This window comes from Orbicella franksi, chromosome 2 (genome assembly GCF_964199315.1).
Source record: "Orbicella franksi chromosome 2, jaOrbFran1.1, whole genome shotgun sequence".
Lineage (NCBI taxonomy): Eukaryota > Metazoa > Cnidaria > Anthozoa > Scleractinia > Merulinidae > Orbicella > Orbicella franksi.
Genome location: NC_138146.1, coordinates 35,694,277 through 35,712,866, shown reverse-complemented (window position 1 = coordinate 35,712,866; position 18,590 = coordinate 35,694,277). Strand labels below are relative to the sequence as shown.

The 18,590-nt window shown below is 39.0% G+C and overlaps 1 protein-coding gene across 1 annotated transcript; it reads left to right on the top strand.

Moving 5' to 3' along the window:
* Positions 1-3,166: 3,166 nt before the first annotated feature.
* Positions 3,167-16,633, top strand: LOC145479604 (uncharacterized). Its single transcript, XM_081458013.1, has 5 exons — positions 3,167-3,455; positions 10,168-10,224; positions 11,199-11,373; positions 12,041-12,171; positions 14,178-16,633. The coding sequence occupies exons 1-5, from the start codon at positions 3,306-3,308 to the stop codon at positions 14,400-14,402; spliced, it is 738 nt and encodes a 245-aa protein (XP_081314139.1). The 5' UTR covers positions 3,167-3,305; the 3' UTR covers positions 14,403-16,633.
* Positions 16,634-18,590: the final 1,957 nt, after the last annotated feature.

Genomic DNA, 18,590 nt, shown 5'->3' with positions numbered 1-18,590 from the left:
ACTGATGAGGTATTTTTGGTTCAATAGTAATAGTAATAAGTAATAATTTTTTTTAAAGTCGCGACACAGGAAGTGGTTGCCCATTCTCCCGAGCCAGGGGCTCATGATAAAAGTGCTTGATGAAGAGAAGATGGATTAATTTTGAAGCCTCCTAGGCACATATAATTTATTTCAATTGCGTTATTATTATTATTCTGACAAGCCGGTCCGCCCTTAATTACTTGATGTACCGGGCGTGGTTTCAGACCACAATAAAATTACAATAAAGAAATGAAAAAAAAAAACACTTTTACTCTTTGAAGTCTTCTATTCTTAACCCGACTTTGAATCTCACGAGCGCAGGAAATGACTTGTTAGGGCATGAAATCAAAGACCTCAATTCAATCTTTGAGCCGTGACGAGCCCTGGTTGGTAGAATCATATTTTTCTCGTAGTTTGTTTCTAGATGGAGACTAAATTGTGTCAAGAGTGGCGATACCACAGAAACAATGAATTCCAGTCATCTATCGCGAAATGTTTAACAGGGAGTTGTTTGTACATTCCTATAGCTTCATTGCCTAGTTCCTCTACTGCTTTCTTCCCAGGCCTTCGCGGTCAATTGATTCGATTGACCGTGGACAAATATGGAGGACTTGGAACTGGGCGCTCTGAAGCACTGGTTGTTTGTTGGATAATAATAGGGGACTTTAGATAGGGCTTGCCACAAGTTGCTCGGCAACTTTTTGGCAACTTTTCGTATTTCGAGCAACTTTTTTTGTTTACAGCAACTTTCCGCATTCTGAGCAATTTCTAGTTTTCTGGATATCGGAGCAGCGTTTAGGGTTTCAATTGGCCATGCTTCTATATTTTACAATGTTTCAGTGGACAATTTGTGAATTTCCTGTGAAAAAAGAGCAGTTCCTCCCCCCTGCGGCAGATCATGGGTGAAAGGGGGCGAAAGATGTATGCAGCCGGGCTGTTAGGTCAGCGGTTTTTTAAAGAAAATCCAAAATGGCGGACGAAGATTCACGTTCCCCTGATTCGAGTGTTTCAGGTTCCGAAGGTCATTCAGATCCTTTGAGGGTAGCCGCATAAGCAGGGGCAAGACTGAGTACTCCAACGAAATTGAAAATGGTTAGAAGTCTTGACCGTGAACAGCAACGACAATTTTATTGGCGCAAATAGAATTTTTAGAAGACTAATATTGTTATATTGATATTGATGCGTAGTATTTACTCATACGTATTGCGAACAAATTTATTCAGCGACGCTGCTTACAACGCAAAATTGCACAAAAATGCTTAGAAAGTTTACTTTTGTTGTACAGATTGCATATTTTTGCATCAAACCAAATAAAAGAAGAGAGAGACAAAAAGTTTTTGCTTTTTGTAGCAACTTTTCAGCAACTTTCGTTACAAAAAACAACTTTTGACTTTTTTTTGGAGCAGCTTTTGAGCAGCTTTTGAGCAACTTTTTGAGAAAATTCGGGGAACTTTTTGGGAAATCTCGAGCAACTTGTGGCAAGCCCTAACTTTAGATTTGAGTACGAGAACGAGGTCGAGACGAGAACGACTTTTCAATTCTAGTTTTCAGACTTTCGCATTATCACATCACATACCCATTTCATCCCGTGAGCTACCCTCTCTGCCTAAAACCAACATGAAGAGCGAGGGCTCTGGAAACGTCACTGATTTGAAAATCGAAAATCGTACTCGTACTCAATCTCGTCAGTACTCGTAGTCCAATCTAAAGTTCCCTAATGATTTGGACAATCCGCCTTAAATGCCCCTTTTGTATATCACCAGTCGTAGCTGCATTCGCCCTCCACGAAGTTTTCTTTCGGGGAGGGCGGCCGTGACACAGGCTCCTTATATTTATAATTATTCTGTCAGGCCAAAAATAGCTTACAAGAACACGTACGATTTGTCGTCAATTTTGCAAACAGTCCCGATAGTATATCTTAATTCGAATATGTGTCAAAATTAACAACTTATTTGGACAGCCATGTGAGTAAAGTAATTAACAGGTAATAATTATAATACGACTACTTTCTAGCTCAATTTGGAATTAATTGCATTCAGTCAAATATTCCTGACTGTCAAATTGGACTCGGCGTGTAATGTCTGGTCCAATTTTTGGCGTCCTCGGAACTTTTTTCATCCACTGATAGTCCTATTTCATCGACTGACAATCACTCACTTATGAGCTTGGATCTCAGTGTTAAATCTTCTATCTGCTTAGTTTTCACCCTAAGATGGCCCCATAAAACGTGACTTAGCCCGCGTGGCAAGCGTTTCCGTAGGGAGAGCTTATCCGCATTCCAGTCGCGCACAAATTGGAGCTTCGTTGTTTGCATTTATTTTGAACATACATTTAAATACGCGATCATACTACTACGCCGGAAAAATTTGAAAGCGGCGTTTTCGCTCTGAAAGCGCATCAAATGTTTTCTGTCCTCACTACGCCGGAGAAATTTGAAAACGCACCGTTCACCGGTCATTCTGGATTTGTGTTTGAGGAGGACTTGGCCCGGGAAATATCACGATTATCGTAATGTCATCGTTTTCGGAAAGCTCCGTTTTCAAACTGTTTTCCGTCCACACTAAAACGCAAAGTCGGCGTTTTGAAATTCCTCCGGTTTGAAGAGCGTTTTCGAAAGCTCCGTTTTCTGGGCGGATTAGTGTGGACGGTAGGCCTAACCGTGGAAATAAATCTGCGAACGTTGTCAAATTTCTCCGACAAAGTGCGGAAATGTTTGTCGGAAGTAAATGCAAATAAAGTTTTTCCTTTTAGTTATCAATATGGTGTTGAATATTATGAATTTACTTTCGTCGCTTTGGCAAACAGAATTACGCACATTTACCGTACTTTTCACAAGTTTAGTCTGAGAAAAGTCTAATATATTGTGAATGAAGTTTCTCCTGCGGGGCCCAGCTGTATGCAAAATCGCGTGACCCAATGAATCAGTTTCGCGTGATGGTCGTTTCCTCCAGTATCAATACCAACAGTCACGCTAAATATACCACTAACATTAGGGCTCGTTTCCAAGGTATTGATCAGTCATGTGTTCCGATTGGTGGGATTGCAAGCCCCCCACACTGTAACTTGTATGACTGCTATTGTTTTTCAATATAAATAAAGGTCATCTGTCTGTCGTCCAACTCTCTTCCTATTGATGCATTTTTGACGGGCTTCAAACAGGTTTTACCGGTTCTGCATGCGTAAGTCCCACCTGATCAAAGTCTGGAATATTTGCACGCAAAGCTTCGCTTGCACGCAATATTTGGTCTTGAAAAACGCTAAAGGGACGACAACCAGGCGCTAAAATGGGGATGACTAAAGGACACGGTACCGCTGCTGTGGTTATTGGTACTTTACAGCTGCTTGTGGCTGGTGGACTGATAATCGCGTCGTTCATATTTGCGAGTTATGGCAGTATGAGCACTTCGCAGACTCCATACTGGAGTGGGTTCCCGGTGAGTATACAAACTCCTGAACGATTGATTATTTTGTTGCCTGCTTCGAGAAATAAGCTTAATTCGAGGCATTTCTTTAATTTACTAGTATATGATGAGGTTAGAAACACAGATTGCGTGAGGGATTGTTCACAACCCGGGTATTTTTCGTTCTGTCTGCTTCATGCTCCTTCATGGTCGATTAGTTTCATTGTCTGAACACCTCAATGCGTAATTACGGTTTTTCAAGGGCTGGGACTGAGATCGAATTGTGTAAAGCTGGTATTCCAACCTGAGGTTGGGCTCTTCTCTTTCCCTCTTTATTATTGTGACTCATAATTTCTATATATACGTTATCACAGAAACTCAAAGACAGAAGGATCCCATTTCCTTACAGGAAGAGCGGAAACTTAATTAACGACGCAATGTGTATTTTGCAAACTCCTTGATATGCTGTATAAGCAAAATCGATTCTAACCTCGAATTCAGCGATGAAAGTTGTTTCCTCATTCATGTAGAATGACGTACAGACTTAACACGAAAGCAACCGTGGTGGCAACCGTTGCTAAGGGTCGATCCGTTTCCCAAGTTTACGAACGCGAGTTGATTAGACTTTTAAGAAGCCGAACTTTTTTCCCAATATCTTCAAACCTTTTTTTTTCCATAAGGTTTTCTCAATCATTGGGAGGAATTGCCAGTTTGATTCAAGATGCACGATAGGATTCGGCCCGCCGTTCTTACATCGCATTTCTGCCGTGTCGAATTCAATTCAATGAATTAAATTCGACAGAAATTCAACGTCTGAATCGGCTGCCGCATTTCTGCCGCACGTTCGACCGGTCTTGTCGCATTATCCGACAGAAATGCGACACCGATTCAGACGTCGAATTTCTGCCGTGTCGAATCTAATGCATACATTATGTTAATGTATTGAGCATGTGTAAATGTTTTCCCGCCAAAGAAAAAGAAGAGATTTGGCCATTCTCGACCCAATGCAACCTTAACATATTTCAACACATACTGCTCCATCGTCAGCCTTCTCCTTCTCGTTCCATTGGCAGACAATTTTTCACAAAATTAAAGTCCTTCATCGCTTGGTATTTTCGTCCACCATATTGAATACTCTACGTTTAAAGCATTTTCCGCTGGTCGACATACCCGACAGTATAAATTCTGAATTAAGTGCGACGCAAGTGCAACATATGAATCCACAGTTTCATTTCTGTTGCACTTAATTGAATTGAATTCGACATGGCAGAAATGTGACATATGAACTGGGCCTTAAGGTCTTTGTTTAGAAATGTCAATTAATTATATTAATTGATTAGAAGATCTTTGTTTAGAAATGTCAATTAAGGTGGCCGAACACAGTTTTGATACTTGTGTTTTATTCTCCTTTTTCGCTAAAACCCTTGATCCTTTGATAGCCAAAAATGGCAACACACAAGTTAACAACACAAACTTCGGAGTTTTGATAGCTAAGCTGACGTATGTGCCATGGCAACATGAATAAATATAAACACGCCTTAAAAATCGATTTTGTTTGTTTGCAGAAAATCTAGCCGTTATATTTTCTTTTTCATATGCATGCAACAGGATTGTCACATTATACTCACAAGTTAACACTATTTTAATAATTAAGTTTAATAGAGAGATTTTTAATTATCCTTTGTAGAAGGTTAACTGGAATATCTAGAATTGCCTCTGTTAAATAATTTTCAAGTTTTTTCAACATTCCAGTTACTTGTTTTCTACGGTATTTGTGTGCCAAATTTGGTGAAATTCTAACGAGTGGTTCTCGTGAAATAGGCGTATTTCCAAGAAAGCTATTCCACATTCAATCGCAAATTTTTGCCTTACTAGGCACATGCTGTACATTTAACTGGGTTCTTTCAGTAAAAAAGGAAAATCTGAGAATTACTGGGTTCTTAGCATTGTTACCTTTTCTAATATACATTTTTAATAAAAGAGTAAAACCATAAATACACTGTGTTCAATTATGAAGAAAGAAAGCACAGATAGTGCGGGCATTGACCAAATAAAATGATCACCGTGTCAACGCCATGTTTGCTTTGTGTAATCCTTGTGCGCAGGCTGAATCACATTAGCAAGAGCGCATGCGGAAATTGTGTTCGGCCATCTTAATTACTCGGGCTTCTGTAGGAAAGCCCGAGTCGTAGAATGCAAACCATTCTTGGTTGCCAAAAGGAGGGTCATGGTCCCAGGCATTCCTAGAGTAGACCGGCGAAACTGGGGATGAGAAGTCAACATCTTTCTGTATCGTGTGCTCTCTCTTTGTAAACAACATATTATACAGAATGTGGTGTTTTGGGAAGAAAATTTTGGCAAGAATTACGCCTTATTATGTTCATCTCACATACAAAGATATCATTCAATCATTCTCGGAACGAGTTGGTCTACGAATTACATTGCTCTAAAGCCTGCCAAGTAAGCAAAGTTTATGCTCGACTCGTTCTCACGAGATAACAAATGAGCCATGTATGAGTTCGAAGTACGCCGAAAACACTAACAAAAAACTATGACTAGTGACTTAAAAAGAAACCATTTTGCTGAGACGTGTGCCTCCGATGTTGAAAAAAAGAAACAAGAATCGTCGTAAACAGAACTTGGAAGGTGAGGCAAACAAATTTATATGCGATTGGATAAAGAGGACACTCAATGAAGCAACTTGAATAGTAAATATCAAAGTGTAACACTGGCTCTAGGGATGAGGCCAACTTTCTTTGGTTTGTTTGACTGTGTGTTTGTTTGTTTGTATTTTTGGGGGGGGGGGGTGGGGGGGGTGGCTGTTTAGGCTTACCCAGTTCTATTTAGGCTAACCAGACTGTTTTTTTATGCTAACCAGACAGTTATTTAGGCTAACCGGACATCTTGCAGTCTTGACTTTTTATACAAGGCTGTCTTGAAGTCTAGATTTGTGTAAGGCTCAGGAAGTCTTGAAGTCCCAAATCATTTGTTTGTTTTTATAAATGACATATATCTCCTTGTCACTTGGCTGTGAATTTTGATAATGCAGTTTTCAAATTCCGCAAGAAAAGGTCAATCTTAACTTTTCATTTTATCTGAATGAGAACTTTAAGAATTTTAGGTGTCTGATTGCAGTCTTGCACTCACACTTACAACACACTGAAGTCTCGGTCTCGCAATTTAAGAATTCAAAAGTCTCACATTTTGTAGACTGCACAATGAGTGTAATTTTTTTGCATATTTTAGGTAAACAGAGGCGAAACTGAGGCGAGCGCAAAGCGCTAGTCTTACGCGAGGGGAAGAGCACGAAAAAATAACGCCTGTACACATACCATTGTTCAAGCTGTTCTGGCGTTCAAATATGAACGTGACTACCCAATTGGTTACTTTACATCACATGATCCTTGCATGTTTTTCAAATGCAACATGGCATGGCAAAAGCCAAGAAAATTGAATGTGCAAAAATGAGTTATTAAATTCTGACAACAAAATGAAATGAATAAAACTGAATTTCCATTCTTTGACCATAACAAATGACACATCGGAAAAATAAAAGCAAATGAAACAAGTGAAACCTAATTGAAAAACAAGAACTCAGATAATTTCTTGGCCACACAATGAAAATAATACAGTGCAGAGAATGAAAATCAAAAAGACGAGAAAACAAGCCAATTTTATTTAGGTATAAATCAAATTTCAACTGTGTTAAATTAGTGCCCTGACGTAGTTCTTTTCTCAGGAGTTCTGTAATAGCTGAATAACACTCAAACAAATGTATTTGAACAAAGCAAATAAACTAAACAAACAAACTGTGAAGGTGGTTGCCATAAATTAATTATGCAGAAATCCAGCATGCAAAAAGAATGTTCACTTTTAAAACCTAAAATTCCCAAATAAAGGCAACCAAAGGAAAGAAACGTGATAGGAAGTTCAGTAACAATAAATTTTCATTAAAGACGTAGATGAGGTAGAGAAACCTGTCTAAAAAAATGGTTAAAATTTTGCAGACGTGCATCACTGCATGAACCACATGTTCAGATAAATTTTCAGGCTAAAGCAAAAGCTTCAGTCTTTACCAATGACTTTTGCAATCATTTTATCTGCTGTGACCTTACCAATCATTCCAGAAGTTGAATTCAACTTTGAAGTAATACTGCACATTACCATTTTCACTTTCTAAAGTCCAGGAAGCTGCTTTAAATCCACGATCTTATATAAAAACTCACTTGAAAGCTCACTGATCGTCATGCTTTCACGGCAGTAATGAAGGAAAAAATTGTTCACCAGAAAGGTTTGAGGACTCTGTACACATTGATATTCCACTCTGAGGCCACCTAAACATTGATTTGTGTTTTTTCTTTCCATTTAAGTCCCAAAGTAATTTCTCTATTTTCGGGATGAAAACAAGACCTTGAAAGTTTGCAGATTTGGCCCTCAATGCAGCATGATTACCACTGTTGTTGTAATGCTGTAATTGGCTGGTCATTTAGGCTGTGTCTGGGAGCAGAACAGCTTGAACAATGGTATGCGTACAGGCGTTATTCTGTGCGACACCTGTGGCAGGCCATGGTATTAGCTTTACCTGGGGTTCCTTTTTCATTGTCGACGCAAAACGACAAATTTGATTGACAATGAAATTACGTCACAGCTGGGACTACTTTTATTGGGTTAAACTTGGAAGCACATGCAAGATGACATGACTTCAGGGGCCCGTTTCTCAAAAGCCCTGTAAACTTTTCGGGCCCGTAAAGCCATTAAGCAAAATCTCGAACCTTACGATTACAGAGCTGTTAAATTCACATGTTCTTAATATGAACAGAGATTCTCTTCATACAAGAAGTTTCAGTCGCATACACTTCTCCAATTTTAGATACAGATGAACTGAAAATGGTTTTATGGGCCCGAAAAGTTTCCAGGCCTTTCAAGAAAGGGCCCCAGGACAGGAGTAAAAGAATGTAATTTCGAAAGATTCTGCAATTCTGGCAAGGAGTAGCTTGTGTAGACATGCAGTGTAGTGCTTGTAGCAACGTGTTCATGTTCAGGAAATAAACTGAAGATAAGACATTTTAGAAAGTGTTTTGACTTTGTGTATTGAATCGAACTGTGAAAATTGCACAGAGTTCGCAGATCATCCGTTCCGTGTTATGCATCGAACCAATGTCAGTTCACTGTTCACTCGGCCTGCCAAACCAACCAGCGAGTTCAGCAACCAAACCTGCATGTTCATCTGGCCTACGTACCTAATGCTTAGTCTAAACAAGAAGTTTGTAGTAACTTTGACACACGATATTCACTGAATCAGTGTATTCAAAAATCAAGGAGTCCATCACTGGAAACATTGACACCAACCATTTCAAAAATTCGCTGAAATATTTGTTGGTTTACAATTGAAGATATTTAAGCCTCGAGAGTTTTACTTTATCGAACCTTTCACAGTTCAATCCATGAGTCGACAGTCATGCTACGTGTATGTGTAAGGTTTTGTGTATTCTTGCTGACATTGAGCTTACCTCTTTACCAGAACACACATGTAAATAGTGTTTGCGAGAAGGATTATTCCAGTCAATGTTTATTTTGTTTTCAGTGTTCCACTGTTAACATTTTATAAATACAAAGGGAGATATTTATTAAGAAGAATTCCTCGTGCTTCTCATGGAAGCTTAATCCTTTCGTTATCTCGAATAAACAAGCACACGTCATTACCAACCAGTTGCATTACGTTGTGTTATGTTGCGTTACGTTTTCCTCTCACACATTTCTAAACACCGCGCATACTCTCGTTCCATGTTGTAGATCACCCGGAAAGAAGAAATAGGAGCCAGGGAAGGAGGCTCTGCTCACACAGTAATTTTCTGCCTACCCTATTTTCCACTACAAGCACAGTGATGGTTTCTTCAACACTTTCTACAGTGATTTCTATGGCTGATCTAACTGACTAATCATCGCACTTAACTGTAACTTCACAATTCATTCCAATGCTATGCTCTCTAGCCAAAGCATCCCACAGAACTGCCTTTAGGCGTCTTGTTTTTTTCATGCTCTTCCCCTTGTGCGCAACTGACGCGCTTCGTGCTCGCCTCGCTTTCACCTCTGTTCGTCTAAAATACGCAAAAAAAATTACGCCTGTTCTGCAGGCTACACATTTTTTTGTACTGCGTGACAAAATATTTCAGAAGAATTTAAAAGATCACATAAATTTTGACATGTTACACTTACATAATATATATACATGTACATGGGATCATTAAATTACAAGTATTAGAGGTGGGTTTATCAGGGGTGAATCCAGAGTAGTTCAAAACAAGTGATTTCCAGAAATCACACACTACAAATGTTTCTACATTTGTAAATCTCTCAGAATGTAGGAAAACTGCATTCTGAGAGAACCAAATTTCAAATTTTCATGGGAGAGCATGCCCCACTAGCTAAGTGGGTGCAAACACCCAGTTGCTTGTAAAATCCTGGATCCATCCCTGATTCTGGTCTGCTTGTAGTTTTTTCCTCTAAAGTCAATTCTGTAGTTATATTGTAAGTTCATGTCAATGTCATCTGGGGTGCCAGATTTGTCTACCACAGGGGTGATATTGTTGGGGACCTCAAGGTCAGTGATGGCATTCCAACAATTGCCTGCTTTTTGTTGGGTTAAGCATACTACAGGTTTAATTTACATACCCTGCTGTAATAAATTAATTGATACAAAACTGTTAATTAGTTAACATTCTTGTACTGGATCTTTTACTTGTAGTTTCTCATCACTGGGGCATTTGGAGTTGCTGCTGGCATTTCAAAGAATCAGTGCTGTGTAAGTATGTCTGAATCATTATGCAGTTATCTTTTGTGGGCTACCAGGATTAATTTAATAAACACAGTGCAGGACACTTATGGCAGAGTGTACTTGAAAGAGTGCCATGGCTGTTATTTAAGTTATCAACTTGTTGATGCGGCACTTTTCCGTGAGGCTGGCACTTATTCAGGGGCATTACTTAATATTCAAAATTTTTCATTTTTTTGAAAATCCTTTTTCTTTGTTTAACAAGAACAGTAAAGTAGTTTAAGAGTGGTGGAACAACTTTAAGATCCAAACTAATGCACTCCTGAGATGAAACTGTTCTTTAAAACTCTTCAAGTTAGCATTCGACAGCTCTCTGCAACTTATTTAATATTTAAAATAATTAATAAACCCAAATGAAGCACCACATTCTAGGTATGGTAATTATTTGAGGATGGTGCTTATTTGGGGGCGGGCCTTAGTAAGAAATTTACATCAAAATGGGGCACTTAATATTCACGGATAGTGATCGACTTTCTCCTAGCAGTATGCACATATAAAATAATTTATGAACATTAGCTGGTAAAATTATGGCCCATAGCTCTGTGGTTTGGGAATGCCCTGCAACCTGTCTAGTTTCTTAGAGGTCATGGGTTCAAATGCTGTTGGTCGGGACTAATATTTTTGAACATTTCATCTTATTGTAGATGATATTACAGGTAAAAGGTATAATTTTAATATCATTTTATGTGGACAGCACAAGGCTACATTTTAATCCGGAATGGAAATTCAAATTACAGAACCCCTAATCTTAATTGGGCATCCAGTGTTAAATTAACAGGTCATGCCAGCTTTTTTGAATGAGGGCAGTAAGGCACTAAATTAAAAGCGAGTGAATAGTGTCCTGTTTGAGTTAAATAATTATGTGTCAATGGCCTCTATTTGCTTTGAAGTCACAAGTTGTTTTGTGGCTAATATGTAATGTTATGTTCTGTCACTCATTTTAGATGGTTACATTTTTGGTGCTGAGCATTATTATGACGATTGTGACAGCAGGTGCAGCTATTCTTGTCACCATTGCCGTATCCATTTGGAGTGCTCTAGTAGTCGATATCAGCAACTGTGAGACTGTGGCCGGCAGTTGTGTTTGTTACAATGACTATAGTGCAGAAACTTATAATGGTAAGATTACAGAATTCATGCAGACACAATTGCGTGCCAAATTGTACCTTTACTGGTAGATACAATTATCATTCAATTGAGAAATGATTCCATAAAACTAAATTTTAATTCTTGGTGTCCTTCCAAGAAAAGCAAAGAATGCATGCATGAGCATGACAACAAAACCGCACGGTGTATTATTGAATTATAATAGGTAGGATGATATTCAACTTTTCATCATCATCAGTTCTCAAGGCACCAGTAGGCGCGTAAGGCCATGTATTCAACTTTTGGCAGAGTTTAAAAAGCATTCTACGCCACCTTAAAATATGTGACTGTATATTATTAAAGACTTATAGTTGAAATTACGGGTGTTTTTAACAGGTTATACTGTTGCTATAGTAACATAGTGTCAACATTGTAGCATCAACTAATAAAGAGTGGTTATTAATGACCCATCGAAATTTGTGTCTTGAAAAGTACTGGAAACAGTTTTGACGCCACCTTGACTCAAAGCTTTTCTATCTGCATGCCCATATCTTGTTTCTGGGTGGAACTATTGTACTACAGAAAGATCTAGAAGTGTAAGCTTGCAACTGATTTAAGCCAATTATGGGTACATACAATGTATATTGTGTCAATGATCACTAATTGAATTTTTTTTTATATTTTGCCTCTGTTATACCAGTTGACGACTGTGATCTCTTGAAAAATGTCTTGACTGTTTTTTATGTAATCTTGGCTTCTTGTTATGCCTCCGCTATTTTGGCCTTCGCCGGATCCGTTTTGGGTTGTGCTGCAACTTGTTGTGCTCCACCGGTAAGGACATTACTTTCTTAATAGTACTATAAACATAAAAATCAAGCTTGACAGAAATGAAGGGTTGCATTACTCTCAGTTTGGTTAGAAATGTGATAAATTGTGGGGAAAAAACTGGGTCAAAATACTGATATATGAACTGACTAGTTATGTGCAGTCACGGGTGGGAAGGCTACAAGTACTGTATAATTTACTGAAGGATCAAGTCAATCATAAGTAACATGTATTGCTGATGAATTACAGCTGCAACGTAAAATAGCAAAAGAACATCATCACCACTGGTGTCTGGTCATTTTGATACAAAATTGTTTCAACACAGGTTGTTTCTATGGAAGTGAAAGTCAATTAGATACACATCTTAAGTCGATTTGATACAAACTGAAGTCAATTCAATCCAACCTCCATTTTACCTAAAGTATTTTGATTCGCTACAGAAACTAAACTAAATACCCAGCAGTCTGAAATCATTATTAATATAGAATTTCCATGTTTAGAAATGCCAAGTGATGTTACTGTGAATAATGTTTTTGTTTGATAGTGGACAAATGGCTCCACCATGAGGCTCGTCTGACTTCCCTTCAAATCTGGCTTGTTTCAGAGAAGAAGCTACTGTGTATTTAGCAGAAAAATTTCCAAGATCTCTAGATAAATGTGTTCTTCTTCTGGGATGAGTTCGCAGCTCCGGAAACCGCATACTTTCAATTGATCGCTGTCATAATATGCAATGCAAAGATGAAAGCACTTTCATTGAGATATTTCTTGTACTTTACTTTTGCTATGACACGACTTCAGTTTATATTGAATCAACTTTAGATGTGTATCGAATCGACTTTGATTTGTATCGAAACAACTTGTATTGAAATGACTTTGTATGACACAACCGTACGTAAACCTCCACTGCGAATGTAATTTGTTACCTTAGGCAATTTTGTCGTTATTGTCTATAAGGTCACTTCTGACTGCATCCCAAGAAGTTTGCCTCCCCATTCCATTTGGAGTCAACTTAGTCTTGTTAGCTGATTAATTAGAATACTCGACTTCAATGAATAGGCCATTTTACAGTTGTATGCTTAGTTACCTGGCCTATGAATGCAAGCAAGGCTGGAGATGACCTTGCTTTGATACAGACCTCTCTGCTTTTCTCTTTTGAATGTCAACTAGTGAGCATAAGAACAACTTAATTTACACAGCAAAAACAGTGAGGTGTTTATCAAAACAAGGTCACCTGCAGCTGTGCTGCCATTCAAAGGCCAGGTCATTGAACAGACAACTGAAAGATGGTCTATTGCTCTTGATATACAGCAGTTTTGACAGAGGTTGCCCCACAAATGAGTATTACTACTGGTATTATGGGTAGTAATATGCACAATGTGTCAGCAACAAGAATAAGGAAGAAGCTTAAATTTATGTATATGTTTGTATTGTTTCCTTCTATCACCCTGAAACAGCTTCAGCTTCCATCAAGCACCACAAACCACCATTACCCAGAATAGCATTCAACATTGCCGTACACTCTTGAACCACACTTTTGGACGGCTATATTTCAAAACTTCCATATGTACATGTACTGGTTTTGGTTCGCTTCAATTAGATTTGAAAATTCCTCTCGGAAGAACAGGCATTCAAAGATGGCTGACAACTTCAAGTGTGTTACTGCATTCCATGTGCTTAGTCACATGACATACATTATGACTGACTGGGGAGGGGAGAGTAAACCAGCATTTTATGTCACACCTCTGACTGCTCAGAATATAATCTTAAAATACTATTCGACAATTTTTTAAATTTTACATCTGTCCCATCCTGGCTAATGTCCTTTCCTGCCTCCCTAGCCTTTCCCACCCATTCACTTCAGAAAACGCAGTCAGCAGTGAGTGCAGGGAAAAATTTGCCTGTGGTTGATCTTGCTATTCATCTGCCACCGTAACTTTATTAATGTTTCAAATGGATTAAATCATGCATAAATATTGCATTTTCCACTCACTATAAATCATTGTTCCTTACAGGATCCACCCATGGTGATGATAGCCCAGCAACCAATGGGTGCACCCGGGGTGGTGGTGTCCCATACATCCATGCAGGTTGGTGGAGCAGCTTATACCCCAGGTGCTCAGTTGCCAGCTTATAACCCAGGTGCTTACGGGCCGGCATATCCATTAGATGCTCCTGGACAAGCAATGCATCACGAGCAAACAATGGCGAGTCATGATAAGGCTCCTTTGGTGGTGTGAGCCATCTTGAACCAGCTATAAACACTGCTACTAGGTGATGCCTGCAGTGTACTTTTATTTTATAACTTCATTGTCAGTAGTTTGCAGCACTTTGTTGATGTTTAATTTGTGCAGTTGTAAAGAAAGAACACTTGTTGACATGCAGTAGAAAGAAATTACATTTATGAGAGGATAAAACTTTTCAAAGCATTATTGAAACTCATGATGTATAAGTAGTGTAAATTTATAGAGCCAATTATGTAAATGGAATTAAGTCTGGGTTAAGGATGTGATGGCTTTGACCGGCATTTAGGCTACTTTAGAGAATTGAATTTTTTGATTAGATGCTTTGCTGTATCTGAATGGTTGTAAAAGAATATTTTGTTTCTTTTGTTCTTTCCGGTCACAAAACTCAAATATGATGTCTTAAAAATGTTTTCACACAGCTCTGTACTACACTATTTATGCAACCCTTCTGAATAGCAAGACCGTAGGAGTAGGATGCATGCTGACTCCAAAACAAAAGCCACATTTTCCAGATTACGTTTAAACGAGGTCTTCGTGAACTCTTGCTCATTTGTGTTCAAATAATTCAATTCTGACCCCACCAAGCTGTTGCTTTGGAGTTGTCATGGAAACCTTGCTTTAGCACCCATTCACCCATACTAGGACCCATCCTGGACCCATTCTAGGCTTCATTTTAATAACTGGCTCATAGGTTTTGGACAAAAATGTGATTTGGCTTGTTTGCTTCCTGGGCAGGTTCGTATTGTGAGCCTCTTATTTCTGTTTGTAGGAAAGTCAGTTTCAACATTTTATTTCCAGGGTATACACTTTTAGTTAAACTCTAGGTTCGTACCACCTGTGTTATAGTTTAAAGTGTTAGGTAAAATATGTAGTTACAAAGAAAAGCTCAAAAGCGTTTTGTTATCATTTATGTTATTTTCGCAGATAAAATACATTTAACAGATGTGTTTTTGACAGGGTACATTCTAGAGATAATGGAATTTGTAAGGAGACCACTCAGGGGGTGACGATGAAGACCTCACATTCCTTGAATGCTTTTTATCTGGTAATGCCTGTACCCCTCCTGGTTAGTCTCCTCAGTCGATCAAGATGGTAGAAGTCGTGCACAAGCTAAAGAAGTAGTTTTCACTTGCATGTACATGTGAATGCACAAGCATAGTTGTTTTTTAGTTTAACATACACAGGTAACCTTGTGTAGCTTTTGAAAAATCCAGCTACGAGGAGAGCAGTAGTTTTAATAGAAAAGAAAAGGCCACTTAAAGGTCTTCTGGCTTTTAATGATCCTCTCTGTAAGGCAAGTAATAGTGCTAGTGGCTTCTGAGTAGACAATAGTATCTTTTAGTCTGTGAAGAGTTCCTCTCTGTTTTATTCTTGACAAACCAATCCAGCACAGAACTGGATAATGGGAGCACGGGAGAGAGATTTTTGGTGGAGAGATTTTTTTCCAGAACTGGAATTCCTTGCATAGTCATCGGCAAATTTTAGCATCGACGATATCCTCGTTAGTTTTTCTTTACTGTGGATTTCGTGCTTTTTGGACAAGGTGATGACGCAATCACATTGATCAGTTTGTTTAAAATCTCTGTTGATTTCTCAGGCTGGGCGTCTCTGCCCCATATGCGCTAGTGGTTTGTCCTCGTCCAATATAACGGAGACACAGGGAGCCGGAGACGAACTCGTACACATACAGTGACAACCATTTAACTCTTGTTGCTACAATCCCACAAACGGGACTCGCTAGCTCTGTAAAACGTATTGTGATTATTTTTCGATGAGGGCGGCTGTAATATGTACACAGGTTAAAGTTTAGTTGTCCCCAAAATTATGATTATAATCTCTTGTTAATCTCTTGGTGTTTCTAAAAACTGCGTCACAAACCATAGAGAGCGCTTTTGAATCAGTTGTACTGCTAGTAGAATAAATATGCTTTAAGGCGACTAAATGGCACTGCTGTTTTCATCGTTGAATTTTGGTGGTGGTGAGGGTAACCCTAACCCTTACAGATACTTATCGTGCTTAAACGATTGTCTTAGTTACGACACTGAACAACAATAAGACCCAAGAGAGTATGATCCGTTAGGGAGTTAATCACCCATGTAATCCTTGTTCTCAAGACAATCCCGCCAAAGGTATTATTAGATATGGTATCCAGTACTCCTGCAGACTGTTGCCACGTGGCTGTTTTCGTGGAGGACGTGGAAGATGCAAAAGTAGGTAATTACCTTTTAGATAAGTCCCACGTGGAGGATTTACTTTCTTACCCTTTGGCTTTTCATCTTTTCTTTAAATGATATTAGACTTGTAGGAAATGAATCAAGTTTTTTTTAGTTATCTAAACTGGTGGTAAGTTTTCTAACAATTTTTGATAAATCCATTTTGGCACTGTGTTCGAAGAAATGTCTAGGTAAGCACTACATATAATTCTACTTATGCGTTTACATCTTCATTGAACTGTTAGCGTTCATAGATTTTCCAAAACTCCTTTGGCAATATCGCTACGAATTGAGCATCTCTGCCATCATCGCAAAGCCATTTCACTTCACTTCACTTAGCTTCTTTGTGCCTCGTGGCACATAAGGCCTCCACAGAATGCCTCCAATTTTCTCTGTTGGCTGCAGCAGCTCTTGCCTCATCCCATGTACGCCATCCTGCGCTGTTCCTCTCTCTCTCAACTGTTCTTCGCCAGGTGGTCTTAGGCCTTCCTCTCTTCCTTTTTCCTGCAGGTGTCCATGATAGGGCTATGTTGGTATGGCTGTTTCTGTTTTGTCGTAGGACATGCCCTATCATCTTCCATCTTCTCCTCTTAACCTCTTCACTAAGGAACTTCGTCTCTGCCTTCTCAAGGAGCTCTCTAGTGGTAACGTGATCTTGCCATTTTATTTTGAGAATCCTCCTGAGGCATTTGTTGTGAAACACATCTATTCGTTGGTCATCTCCCATGTTCATCTTCCATGTCTCACATCCATACAGTAGCACCGGTACAACTAAGGTTTTAAACAGTCTAAGCTTGGTCCTCTTCATGATGTTCCTTGAGTTCCATATTCTTTTGAGTCTGGCAAATGTGCCTCTCGTCTTGGACAGCCTGTTTTTCAGATCTTTCATTCCTCCTCCCTCCTTACAAATGGTAGCCCCCAGATAATTAAACTCCTCAATTTCGCCGATATCTTGCCCATCTACTGCAACCTTCTCCTGACTCTTCCCGTTGATCCTCATCACCTTTGTCTTTCCTTTGTTGATTTTCAGTCCGACCCGTCTTGCTTCCTCATTCATTTTAGTAGTCTTGTTCTGTATATGCTGTTTAGTAGAAGACAAAAGCGCCACATCATCTGCAAAATCTAGATCATCGAGTTTAGATGTAAAGTTCCACCTGATTCCGTTTTCTCCTTTTCCTACAGTCCTTCTCGTAATCCAATCCATAGCTATCAAGAATAGAAATCCAGACATATTGCATCCTTGCTTGACGCCTGTTTTGATGTTGAACCACTCACATGCTTCTGCCTGATCTTCTACAGCACAATTGAAGTCTTCATAGAACACTTTTACCATCCTTACTATCTTGTTCGGGATTCCATATTTCCGCATAATTAACCATAGACTTTCACGGTGGATGGAATCAAATGCTTTTTCAAAGTCTATGAAGTTAATATATAAGCTTGCCTGCCACTCGTTTGCTTGTTCAATGATGTTCCTTAATATGAAAATCTGTTCTGTTGTTCCCCTGCCTTTTCTATACCCTGCTTGCTCGTTCCTCAGTCTGATATCAACTCCATTCTGTATTCGATCAATCACAATCCGTCCAAGTATTTTGCCGACTACTGAAAGTAGAGTAATTCCCCTCCAGTTCTTACATTCTTTGAGGTTTCCCTTCTTTGGCAATTTGATGATCAACCCTCTTTTCCATTTGTCCGGGATCTTTTCATGTTTCCATACTTTCTCCAGTAGCTGATGCACTTTCGTTGCCGAGAATTCCTTGTGCGCCTTTAACAATTCAGCCGTGATGGAGTCGACGTCTGGAGATTTCCCATTCTTTAAACGCTCAATTGCTACTTTTACCTCGCCAATTGTTGGTTCAGCGATCGCGATTTCTTCAATCAATTCGCCTAGCTCGAACTCACATTCATCTTCCATTGTTATAGGATCTGTTGGTTCTTCTCTGTTCAGTACTTCTCTAAAATGCTCTGT

Bases quoted from the DNA above. Each gene is read 5' to 3' on its own strand.
- LOC145479604 (XM_081458013.1), top strand. From the start codon at position 3,306: ATGGGGATGACTAAAGGACACGGTACCGCTGCTGTGGTTATTGGTACT. The intron at 3,456-10,167 runs GTGAGTATACAA...TTTTACTTGTAG, and splicing joins CATACTGGAGTGGGTTCCCG to TTTCTCATCACTGGGGCATT. The intron at 12,172-14,177 runs GTAAGGACATTA...TGTTCCTTACAG, and splicing joins CAACTTGTTGTGCTCCACCG to GATCCACCCATGGTGATGAT.